At 33.5% G+C, this 12033-nt stretch overlaps 2 protein-coding genes and 1 long non-coding RNA gene across 3 annotated transcripts in view; all 3 read right to left on the bottom strand.

The window, feature by feature from the left end:
* The window catches only part of LOC132056874 (large ribosomal subunit protein eL32z-like), a 92627-nt gene that overhangs the window by 64009 nt on the left and 16585 nt on the right, over positions 1 to 12033 (bottom strand). The window lies entirely within an intron of this gene.
* Positions 431 to 734, bottom strand: LOC132030494 (uncharacterized). Its single transcript, XR_009408056.1, has 2 exons — positions 576 to 734; positions 431 to 470 (listed from the first exon to the last, which is right to left on the bottom strand). It is a non-coding gene; the product is annotated as an uncharacterized LOC132030494 (long non-coding RNA).
* Positions 2773 to 10543, bottom strand: LOC132066066 (uncharacterized). Its single transcript, XM_059459458.1, has 10 exons — positions 10312 to 10543; positions 8067 to 8325; positions 7568 to 7809; positions 7279 to 7485; positions 7089 to 7181; positions 6882 to 6983; positions 4863 to 4926; positions 3842 to 4175; positions 2910 to 3138; positions 2773 to 2826 (listed from the first exon to the last, which is right to left on the bottom strand). The coding sequence occupies exons 2-10, from the start codon at positions 8317 to 8319 to the stop codon at positions 2773 to 2775; spliced, it is 1578 nt and encodes a 525-aa protein (XP_059315441.1). The 5' UTR covers positions 8320 to 8325; positions 10312 to 10543.

The following is a 12033-nucleotide window of genomic DNA, read 5'->3' as shown; positions in this document are numbered from 1 at the left end:
AGGATTTTAAAATATTGAGCCACTCGAGCTTGCTGTTAAATTCAGCATCTAACACGAAAACCACTAATCAGGTATGACATCTTTGTAAAATCAGGTATCACTAAAGGCAGACAACAATCTTACCCAATTACACATCAAGGTCAACTTCAAGATAAACAGATTCAGCACAAATACACCAATCATAAAAGCCAACAGGTATAAAACATAGAGAAGGAATGCACCAGCCAGTGTAACCTTCTCCTTCTTAAAGATGGACCTCTCAAAATCGATAGTAGCAGGCGCAGAGCCAAAACTTGTAGCACTAACAGTTCCATTCAATTAATTCATCCAAGCAAGTCAAAAAATACACAAAATTTCACGTACAAACAAAACGAATCATCAAAGCGATAGTAGAAAGAAGAAGACAAAAACAGATCACATACATTAAAGCTGTTGGTGATGAGTTTTCCCAACATCTTTCTTCAAAATGCCTAAATAAAAAACAACACAAACGCTCAACCCATTAGCATAAATTTTAAAAATATAATATACCACATAAAGATTGAATCTTGAACAAACTGAAAGAAAAAACTAACTTGCTGAACTCGAAATGGGAGAAACCCAGAAGCTTAAAAAAAAAACTTGGAAGCTTCAAAATTCCTAAAAATACAACAGAAACAGTCAACCCATTAGCAAAAATCCTGAAAAATACCAAATAAAAGTTGAAAACTTTAAAAAAGAAAACTAACTTGCTGAACTCATAGGGGTTTCACAATTTGAAGGGATTTCAAGAAGTGCAGTAAAATTTCTGAAACGTGAAAGGAAGAGGAAAGAATTACAATTTGAATTGCTTTTACTCTGCACAATAAAAGACAGTAACCGCTGGATGTAAGTTTTGGATGTTCCATAAATTCAGTAACCGCCGATCGTGGTTCTATTTTATTTTGATTGAAAAATTAGAATTTACACTTTTCAAAAATGGGGAGTAGGGGACGTGCGCACTTGTGGTGAGTGTGTGCAGATGTGAAAATGGGGAACGTGCACAACATGGGTGGTTTGGGTAGTTTATTTTAGGAAAACTTCTTTTCTTTTTATCTTTCCTTTTTTGTCTTAAAAGTTGATAAGCTTTGTCCAAAAATATAACACTTGCCTTCTATTTGAGATGCCATTTGGATTTTTCAAAATTTAGTTATTAGAGTTGGTTGCGTCTGTCCTAAATCTGTGATGTGGCTAAATATGATGATGACAGTTGTCACAATCCTATGGCAAACTATCCTCTTTTTAATAATATATAGATATAGATGGTGTATAGGTTAGTGACACCATTTGAAATGAGCACGCCTAACCAATCACGTTAAGTTGAGTGCATTGGTAACATAAACATGCATTGTCCCATGCAAGATATACACCGATTACATCTTTGATTTCGATCTTTTCAATTAAAAATTAATTTCCCTCTTAAACACCAAACGTTTCCCTCCATGATTTTTTCCTTTCTTTGAAAAAAAATACAATTTGTGGTCTACAATAACAAAAATAATGCAGTTGAAAAATCCAATAGTGAAGAGCACTGATTATTATTTGTGGTTTAAGAAAAAAGAAAGAATATTGCAAAGCACTAAGTAAATAAGAAAATTGAGTACTTTTTATTTATTTTACGCCCGTGTGCCTACAATAACAAAAATAGTGCAGTTTACAATTAATAAAATTTGAAAAATCCAATATTGTAAAGCACTGATTATTATTTGTGGTTTAAGAAAAAAGAAAGAATATTGCACAGCACTAAGTAAATAAGAAAATTGAATACTTTTTATTTGGTTTACACCAACGTGCCTACAATAACAAAAATAGTGCGGTTTACAATTAATAAATTTTGAAAATTTCAATATTGTAAAGCACTGATTATTATTTGTGGTTTACAATAATAACAAAAAGAAAAAAGGAAGAATATTGCAAAGCACTAAGCTAATAAGAAAAGTGAGATGTTTACTTATTTACACGGGCGTGCCTACAATAAAAAAAATAATGCGGTTTACAATAATAAAAATTGAAAAATACAATATTATAAAGCCCTGATTATTATTTGCGGTTTAAGAAAAAAGAAAGATTATTGCAAAGCACTAAGTAAATAAGAAAAGTGAATATTTTATCTATTTACATGCGCGTGCCTACAATAACAAAAATAATGCGGTTTATAATAAAATAAATTGAAACATCCAATATTATAAAGCACTGATTATTAATTGTGGTTTACAATAACAATAAGAAGAAGAAAGAAAGAAGCATTAACTAAATGTTGGTTTAATTTATGTTTAAAGTTGGATTTTGAAGTACAATACTCTTTTGTTTTTGTTAGAATTTAATCGGCTTAATACTTTATGTTAGTGTACGTGTCTTTACTATGGATTTTGATCTGTTCTTTTATTAATTGATTTTTTTCGAAAGGATTAAATTACTTTGTTACATCATTTGTTTAAGTATGGTGATCATCTTTTTTCAAAGATGAAAAAAAAAGAAGGTATGGTGATCATCCAATTACAAGAGGAGCAAAAAACTAATTCCATTGATCAAAAATCGATTTACATAAATAGAGGAGCAAAAAGCACTACGTCATTAATAAATCTACTACTTAACCACCGCGTGCGACCAACTTCACCATACTTTTAATCCTAGAGTACAATTCGCGAAGTCGCACGACACGATCAAGGGATAGGCCTGCTTTAGCCCCCTTTACGAGTATATCGACTTGTTTTTGTTGCATCTTCTTCAATCTCATCATGTCCTGCAGTTGACTTAATTTTGTTGTCTTCTCTTCAACTTTCTACTCCAAGCACTGCACTTACTCACCTGTAAGAAAACATTGCAAATATTACATGTCTTAGACAATATTATAATACAAAAGGCTAAATAAAATAAAACGACCAACAAACCTCCATCTTTTTTGATGAAGTTCCTTCATCACTATGGTTCTTGAACAGAAGCTCATGGAAGCCCGCAACGCGGACTACAATTTCAAACCTCACAAGTTTATTTAAAGGAGGTAACATCTTAAAAACAAGATGATCTCTTTCCACAATTTTATTATCGCCTACAACCTTTCTCCAGCCATATTTTAGTCTTTTCTGTTTACCGGTGGACAGTGAGACATTCCAATGTTTCCTACCACGTTGAAGAATAATTGGTGTATCACTACAAAAAACGCGGCATTTAGCCACGCGAAAAATCGTGGCTAAAGGGCACCTAAACCGTGGCTACCAGTATCTCGCCACAGTAAGTTAGCCACGGTTACAAGCGTGCCCATCAGGGGCGTCGCTCGCGCATTAGCCACGGTTTTTGCGTCCGTGGTAACCTTTATTTGGCCACGGTTTATTTTATCTTTAGCCACGGTCTAACCATGGCTAAATTTTGCAGCAGAAAAATGAAAATATATTTGGAATTTTTAATTACCCACACGAGAACCGTGGCTAATTTAAGGGATAACGTAATTAGTTTACAAATTCAGTTATACTTTTTAGCCACGGTTGAACCGTGGCAAATGTGCTCAGTTTTTTTTTTTTTTTAAAATAGAATTATTTCCCTACATTTTCCTGGTATCAATACATAATGATAAGCATTCACTAATACATTGGGCATAATACACAAGATCAAAGTTTCAATGTTCTACTTATCATATATCTCAAATTAAACATAAGTTTCAAGCGTTGAATAGACAAAAAAGACACCACAATTACTAGTGTAATGGAAATACAAAAAGTTAGGTACACTACATATTTAGTGGTTCAAAAATATACTATGCACAAAAGGCTAAGAAGAATCTAAGTTGAAACTAGGCAACTCACTACCAAATTTAGCTTGTAAAAACCTATGAAGAGTTGCCAAGTGATTCTCATTTTGCGCAAGCCGTTCCTTGGTCTCCACAAGTTGTTCCTTGGTATCCTCAAGTTTTTCTTTGGTCTCTTCATATCCAATGAGCTTCTCTTTCAAGGTTCCTACATGCTTCTCTAGGTCTTCAACACGTAGATGAGACATATTACTAGAACCACCAAGATTCACATGACTAATTGAATGTTTAGGCATTCCAAAAGCAGTCGAGGGGCAAATATTACCACCTAAACCACGCACACGACCAGAATGTTCAGCTCCATATACTTTTCCAATAGCATCATTAGGATGAGCCAATATCTTCAACGGAACACCTAAAGTGGCAGCATGTAGGGGTGTTCATGGTTCGGTTTGGGTCGGTTATTGGTTAAAACCATAACCAAACCAATTTAGTCGGTTTTTAAATGTCTAAAACCATAACCAAACCAAGTAAAATAATAACCACCGGTTTGGTTATTGTCGGTTTGGTTCGGTTTTTCAATTTATGACTAGCCGTGACAATTCAAATATCTCTCTCTACATTCTTCAAATTTCTTATGAAGCTCTTTTTTCCTCACGGCCCACAAGGGCGAACTTTGCTGCATATTGAGGGAAAGACATGCTGATGGCAATGTAAAATGAAAAGAGATAGTAGGGTTTTTACTTTTTACCCTTATGCTTACGACTTATTAGAGTTGGGCTTGGATTGTTGGACTTGGACATATTCTTTTAAGACATGGGCCTTAAAAATAAGTAGACCAAAATTAAATTAATAATTAAAAGGTATAAAATATCTTTAATTATTTATGAAAAGTTAATATTATACATATAAATAATTATAAATTTTATGTATATAATTATCGGTTTGGTTCGGTTATTTATTCGGTTATTTTTTACTATAACCATAACCAAACCAAATATTATCGGTTTTTCAAATTTAAAACCAAACCAAACCAAACCAAACCAAATGTCGGTTTTTTTATTCGGTTTGGTTAAATTTTCGGTTTGGTTTTGGTTTTAACCAAAACTGTGAACAGCCCTAGCAGCATGTTCTTGATCTTGAGATAGATGCTCCGATATTTTATCCTACAAGTAAAAGAAAATAAATGAAATATTTCATACCAACGCTGCTAACATCCCAGGGGAAAAGAAAGCATTATCACTAAACTAGAAGTCCAACTACAAACTAGGAGAAAGCAAAACAAATAATCATTTTGGTAATGGTTAACAAATAGATCAACATGTTAGGAGAATGGCCTAAAGACATGTACAAGCAGCAAAAGACACACTAAAAAAGATAACGACATCATAGTTGATTACTACAAGACCTTATTTAATATTAATGTCTTTATAATCATATTTGCAGATTGGGGATGTTGCTTGAATGTGACATCTTCAAGCTCAAATTGAAGACGTCCGAAATTACCACCAGCTCTACTCAGTTTTCCATGAATAACTAGCATATGCATGTCCAGCTAGAGTACGAGGCTGGGCATCAAGGTGAAACAGGATAGAAGTGTGGGGTAGTAGTCCTTCAAGTACTTGTTTACTAATTAAATCAATTCCTATTTCTTAAAGAAGAAGCAACATGCAAGGGGTAATTAGTAAAACAGACAAGACTATTGACCAAGGTGTTATCGTCACAAAAGATAACACTAACCAATAGTACATAAGTATTCAATATGCATAACAATATTTTAACAACATCACCGTTTTCTTTGAAATAAAAGAAAACTACGTAACATTCTACTAAATACAAGGAAGCATGGAGGCAAGATATACATAGGGAAAAGTATCCGATACTTTCTGCTTTTCAGTATCTATTCTCCAACTGAGATGCACATATTATGCTCTTAGGATATCCAAAGTGTATTTTCTCTTTCATTAATTTTCATTTTTTGAATAGGAGCATCCTAAACATGGGTATGCAAGGGAGAGACTAGAGTTGAAAAGTAAAAGAAGAAAGCATATGACTCTAGCAAACAAATAGAAGGTCTAAACTCTGACCAAGATGGATTTTGTACAAACAAAATTCGGCAACAGATTCTGTAGTGTTGTTCAAAAATTCAAGAAAGAGAGGAAAAAAAAAACAAGAAATATTTTGCTATTGTTAACAACTGCAGACTTTTGTGATTTTTATGGATAATTCGTCAAGCAATATTATGCAAAGGAAGGTCGATAATAATAATAAAATGTAGGCGAGAGCTTGCTTCCAAACTGATGGAAAGTAGGAGATGGAGAAAAGATTATACCATTATTGGCAGATGGCTAATAATGGAGCACTGGAGGATAATTTTCCTGATCTATTCAACTCGGTGACCAACAACAAAATGCAAATGCACAATGCTGGAATTGTGATGATTAGACAATAGAATATAGAGGAATCTCTAATGAATGGGAGACTGATAGGGTCAATATGCTACTGCAGTTGATGGAGAAAGGGAATTTTAGATAGAAACACTTGAAAATATAAGATGATTAACCAGTTCCATTTTTAGCTTAAACTTAGTGTGCACATAGCCTCAATGAAGCAAACAAATGTAAATCTTCAACATGTTCAGATAGATGGAAAAGTTTGTATTGAATCCTATCAGATAGATGGCAAGGGTGTGGCTAAAACCCAAGGACAGACTGGTACTTAACATATTTTAACATCCTAGAGCCTAAAACACAGCTCATGCCTTAAGGACAACAAAAAAATAGGACAAACACACACTCCCTATACATTTAGCATGTCAAAATGCATAACTGGTGAGACAAAATAGTAGTTGCACCCAAAATCCTACTCCTCCTATTTTTCAAGTTCAGCACTCCACACTCACTTACTTAGTCAGCTATTGAGTTCAGGAGGGAAACCAGAGGTGATGCAGTTTTTACACCATTAAGGACTTATAGTTGAGCACTAGAAGGTTCACAAACTCATTGTTCTCATCAGATACACATAATAAAGGGAAACAAATAAAGTCCATTTTTGAGAAAATTATCACCAGAAAACAACATTATAACTGAAATTTGAAAATGGATAAGTGTTTGGAACTTACAGCTATAATCTTCCCTTCTTCATTCACATAATTGCCATTCTTTTTCAGTAAAGTTGACAAAATAACCTCACTTCGGCACACAGGCCTTCCATGTTTTTTCTCCTATCATTAATCAAGTATAGATTAAAAAACAAAGTAGCATGCAACACATTTTATTTGGTATAATAAAGTGATTTTCAAAACAAAATTCAAGGTAAAGAAACTTACCATTTGACGACCTCTCCTTGCATTGCTTTTGCTACCACCGGCATGCGGGACTTTAAGTTTACTTCGATTTCTTGTATTTTGTTCACTTTGTTTCTGCGATTCTCAAAGATCAATTTAATTAATTATATATATTGATTTTATTGGACATGAATTAAGTGAGATAACTAGACTTTTATGAAAGAACAATTACCTTCATCTTCTCTTCTTGATAGTGATGCACAAAAGCAGCCCACTCAATAGAATCCACGTATTCCGGAGGATTAGCAAGTATCTCTTCCTTACTTTTGTTAGGGTAGAAGGTTTTATTTCTTAATGTATATTTATAGGCCCTCCATCTATCGCGTAAAGTATGCATCACCCATTTAATTCCAACAGCATAATCAAACTCAAAATTCTCCTTCAAATGAATTTACATTCATGAATCAATATTTAATGAAAAAAGATATACTAATTGAACCTGAAAAAATTAAGATAGTTACCTCAATAAGCTGCCACTGTAGGCGATTTTTTGCGTCTGGCATTCTATCCCATCTCTCAACTGATATTGGACAAATTATTGACTTTTGAGAAAGTTTGCCAAGAAATCTAACAAGCAAGTTTGAACCATTATCACTTCCTTGTCCATCCCCGTTGAGTTCCACCATAATTTTTTTATTTTTTTCCAAGTTCCAAACTCGATCTGCTTGCATCTTTTGAGTTGTAATTTCTCCAGTCGAAATATCTATCATTTAACAAGCAATCATCAACATTAATGAGAAAGCGGAATTGCATTCTTATGTTTCCAGGAAAGTGGAATTCAATTCTTTTGTTAACAACAACATAAGATGAAGAGTTAGAGTCTTCATTTCACACACAAACACACATTCCATACCTAAACAAGAACAAGCAAACAGAAAAACTTCCAAGATATAACAGTTTTAAACAACCAATCAAACTCCATTATTTCAATTCAACAGTTGCATTAAGTTTATCTCTAACCTCTGATATTGACAAGTAAGGGCTCCTCTTTCTCTTTCTGCTGTGAGTTAGCTTCATTAGAGCTTGAAGAAGAATTTAAGTTGTCATCACCGAGTGTAGGGGTTTCTATGTTCTCATTCTCATATTGGGCATCAAGTTGATCACGACTAATTTGTTGCTGCAGATTTTGAGAAGTTGAGCTATTATTATCAGCTTGCTGTCCTCTTAGACTTTCCAACAGTGCTTGAGCTGAATTCTTGCGTTTTCTTTTCATGGTCTCCTAGAATATGATAGTTTTCATGCAGAGGTTACTTTAAAGGATACAAAACTTTAAGTTACTTAAATCTATTGAAAAGAGGGAGAAGACAACACTGAAAGGACAACTAGAATAAACTGAAACAAGCCAAGTAGATTAACAGGTCCTAGTTCTATTTCCATGACACAATTTTGTGTGAAGATAATTTCACCAATTAAAACCAGTTTCCTTAGAATGCAACTTGATGAGCTAAGAGAAATTTCAAGCTAAATGAGTCAAATCCTTGCACAAATACAGAGCATAAATGGGTGTGACTACCACTGTATTAAACCAATATTAGTACTAACTAGGGAGTGACCAGCAAAGGAAGCTACTGGCACTTGAGAAGACTCACCAGATGTTTTAACCAAAGAAGAAAAGCTAACTTTTTAACAGTGACTCACCCCTGATGAGCCTTTATAAGCACCTCTTCCCCGCACAACAAGGAAAAGAAAAAAACTTCATCAAACTTTACAACACCTATTTCTATTAACACAAATTAAAATCTAGAAAGCACTAATCTGCATCCCTCAACAACCAAAAAAAAGAACAAAAAGAGAGAAGGAAAAACAATTCATTCATGGTAATGTTTGCCTTCTTCTATACAATACAAAATAGTTGAGTTTAAGTGAACAACTAACATCAATAGCTCAATTTTCACCTCCAACCTAAACTTCTTGCACACAAAAATATTACATAAGCATTTTTACACATCACACAAGACCTGATACCCAACTCAGTACACACCAGAGATGACCCTACATGGACATTACTTCGAAGAGAATTCCATTCATCAATCAAGCACAGACTGGACGAACCAAATGAGTTTAGTTTATTTTTCATATAGGCAGGATTTCTAATTCTTAAAGATTTGATGAGAAACTAAAGAAATTTAGGGAGCATTCAAATGATATCAAATGCGTAAACTAAGGCCGAAAACTACAACAAAGGAACTGATATTACATCGATGCGATACTAACCAGTTGAGAAGAAGCAGATTAAGAATAAGAAATCCAGCAACCAATATCCAATAGCTTTCAAACCGTAACTTCTCGAATCACTATCCAAAACTCGACGAACAGCCAGCAAACAATAAGAAGTAAACAGTGGTTTGCTCTTGTGAAATATGAATAAATATGCTGCATTCATACTAGGTATACAGATCAACAGTAGAATTAATTAATAACAATAGCTAGACAACAGTAGAATCGCATATTATAACACATAGCGCTAGGAATTCTCTCCGGCATTTCATTTAACTGCAGGGTTGCAATTCAAATAACCCATTTAACACAAAATTTCTTCATTCATGACTTGCATGAACATATAAGACATGATACTTTTAATAAGCAAATCTCTCGATGCTAAATACCTCGCTAAGTGAGGAAAATAAGAAAAAATCAATTTTTATTCCATTTTGACAATTTGAACTCCTTATAATAATGTTCATAATTAAGGTTTATGGTCTATCACTAGTTCTATTGTGTCACCATCGCATAGCACTTACTCAAAGTTCGGCAAAGACTCAGTAGCTAATATAAATCTGTGATCGAATAGTCGAATAGCTTCTTCTAATTATCTAATACCATAATAAAGTCACACTTTCTCGACTCACTTCTCGAACAGTTTCAACATGGGCTACACTTGCCTATAGTTTAAATCCATTGAAATTGAGTTATGAAAACAGAGTTACACTTAATCCATAGTTGGTGTTACATATAGATGCTTCGCTCCCAGTAGTGGTAGTTTTATTAATCAAAAATCACAAAATCAATTCCACACACAAAAGTACCTCAAAGTAAAACTCACGAACACAAGCGACCAAAGCCAAATTTCTTTCATGCATAGGGAATTTTCTTTCCAAAATTGTTCCTTTCCCTAAAAACTTTCAGATTTTGCACAAAACGAAACCCTAAAAGGAACCCATTGAAGATTGAACAAAAAAATTTACCACTTTCAAACATTTGTTACCTGGAAGAAGTGATTCTACAATTTTTCGCTACTATTCGAAGCTATGCACGGTGAATCAGTTGAATTTTCATGAAGCAATCGAATGAATTTTTGGTGGAGTACGAATTTTGGGTGAAGTTCTTGGGTGGAAAGAGCTTTTCTTGAAAGAGAAAACTAATAAACACCAAAAGAAAAATAAATGGGGGGAAATGAAAATAAAGGGTGGGAGTGAAATTTAGTACCCGCCTTATTTGCCCACGAAATTTTGCCATCGATTCTAACACCGTAGAAAATTTATCATTTTTTGGTTAGTTTTGCCACGGTTTTTGGAACCGTGGCTAAAAAACCGTGGCTAAAAGGCGCTTTTTTGGTCAGACGAAAGACATTTCAATATATGCATCAGCACGTACTATTTATCAAGAAAAAATAATGGTATTAATAAAGTTGCATTTGAAAACTAAAGCATGATTATTTGATACTATAACTTGAAAAAACAAAGAAAAATACCACATCACCAGTCTGTATGTATGATTTGGACATAACCACTGTGAAATCTGAAGGTCCCATTTCAATGGAAGTCACCTCGCTTTGGGGTTTCATGACCACTTAAAGGTTTTTTTATATCCCATGAGTGAACTTATATAGAGGGGAAAAGGATGAAGTCTAAAAAAATATCTTGTTTCCCTCCACAATATTATGTTTCCCTCCAAAAATTTATTATTATAATAATTATCCACTTCCTTGTTACTATTATAGCCTAGTTCATAGGGTGTAGTTGTGAGTCTAGAAAAAAATAAGGTTGTAACTTGAGGAAAAAAATTTTGAGCGTGCCTAGGCTCGAACTCGGGACCTATGGGTTCTAAAGAGAGGCGCATACCATTTTCGTTGCAATAGCATTCGTTACTTCTTGGAACAGAAATAGTTTTACCTTCTCGTTCGAACAGAGGAAATAGTAAGTTAAATGACTTTTCAATATTTAATAGGAAATTGAATGAGAAATTATAGGTTTGTTGCATTCTCATAATCAAATAGGCAGCAATTTATGATATTCACGCTTTGTTTTGATTTTTTATGTTACGAACTTTGTCATTAGCGATTCAATGTTTCAATCAAAGTCAACTATAGTGTTGACTAGTTTTTTTTTTTATAATTTTTTTTTGAGTTAAATCAATATATGTTAATTGTTACTCAAACATACTTAGCAAACTTTTTACTAAATCTTAACTAATACTTAGTTAATTGGAGATAATTCATTATTTGAATTAAAGTCAACCTTGTTGTTCACTACTTGTTAAATTCACTATTTTTGTTTCAATTGATCGAATTATATCTAAACTTGCTAACTTGCTAATTGCTACTCAATTTATTCAATACTTAACTAATTGAGATGATTCCATGTTTCAATTAAAGTCAACCATATTATTGACTACTTGTTACATCTATTTCTTTTTAAATGTATCAAATTAAATAAAAAATTGCTAATTGTTAAATCCCAAACAGCCAAGAGCTCTGATACCACCTCCTTTTTTTTTATTTTTTATTTTCGGTTAAACTTCTCAGCAAATCAAAGTAGATTACGTTAAAAATATATGACAACCACTGATCTACAATTTGGATACATCACGTTATAGGTATCCACTACGAAGTAAGCAACTAAAGGAAGTGAAACTCAGACACACGTGGATATCACGTTGCAGGTATTCACTGCGAAGTAAGCAACTAAAAGTGGTGAAACTCGGACGC

This window comes from Lycium ferocissimum, chromosome 1 (assembly GCF_029784015.1).
Source record: "Lycium ferocissimum isolate CSIRO_LF1 chromosome 1, AGI_CSIRO_Lferr_CH_V1, whole genome shotgun sequence".
NCBI lineage: Eukaryota > Viridiplantae > Streptophyta > Magnoliopsida > Solanales > Solanaceae > Lycium > Lycium ferocissimum.
This window is presented reverse-complemented; position numbering and strand designations above follow the sequence as displayed.

Excerpts from the sequence above, each read along its gene's own strand:
- LOC132066066 (XM_059459458.1), bottom strand. The coding sequence starts at position 8,319 with ATGAAAAGAAAACGCAAGAATTCAGCTCAAGCACTGTTGGAAAGTCTA. Across the intron at positions 6,984-7,088 it reads CAAGGAGAGGTCGTCAAATG|GAGAAAAAACATGGAAGGCC; the intron begins GTAAGTTTCTTT and ends GATTAATGATAG. Across the intron at positions 3,139-3,841 it reads CACTTGGCAACTCTTCATAG|GAAACATTGGAATGTCTCAC; the intron begins GTTTTTACAAGC and ends TCAACGTGGTAG.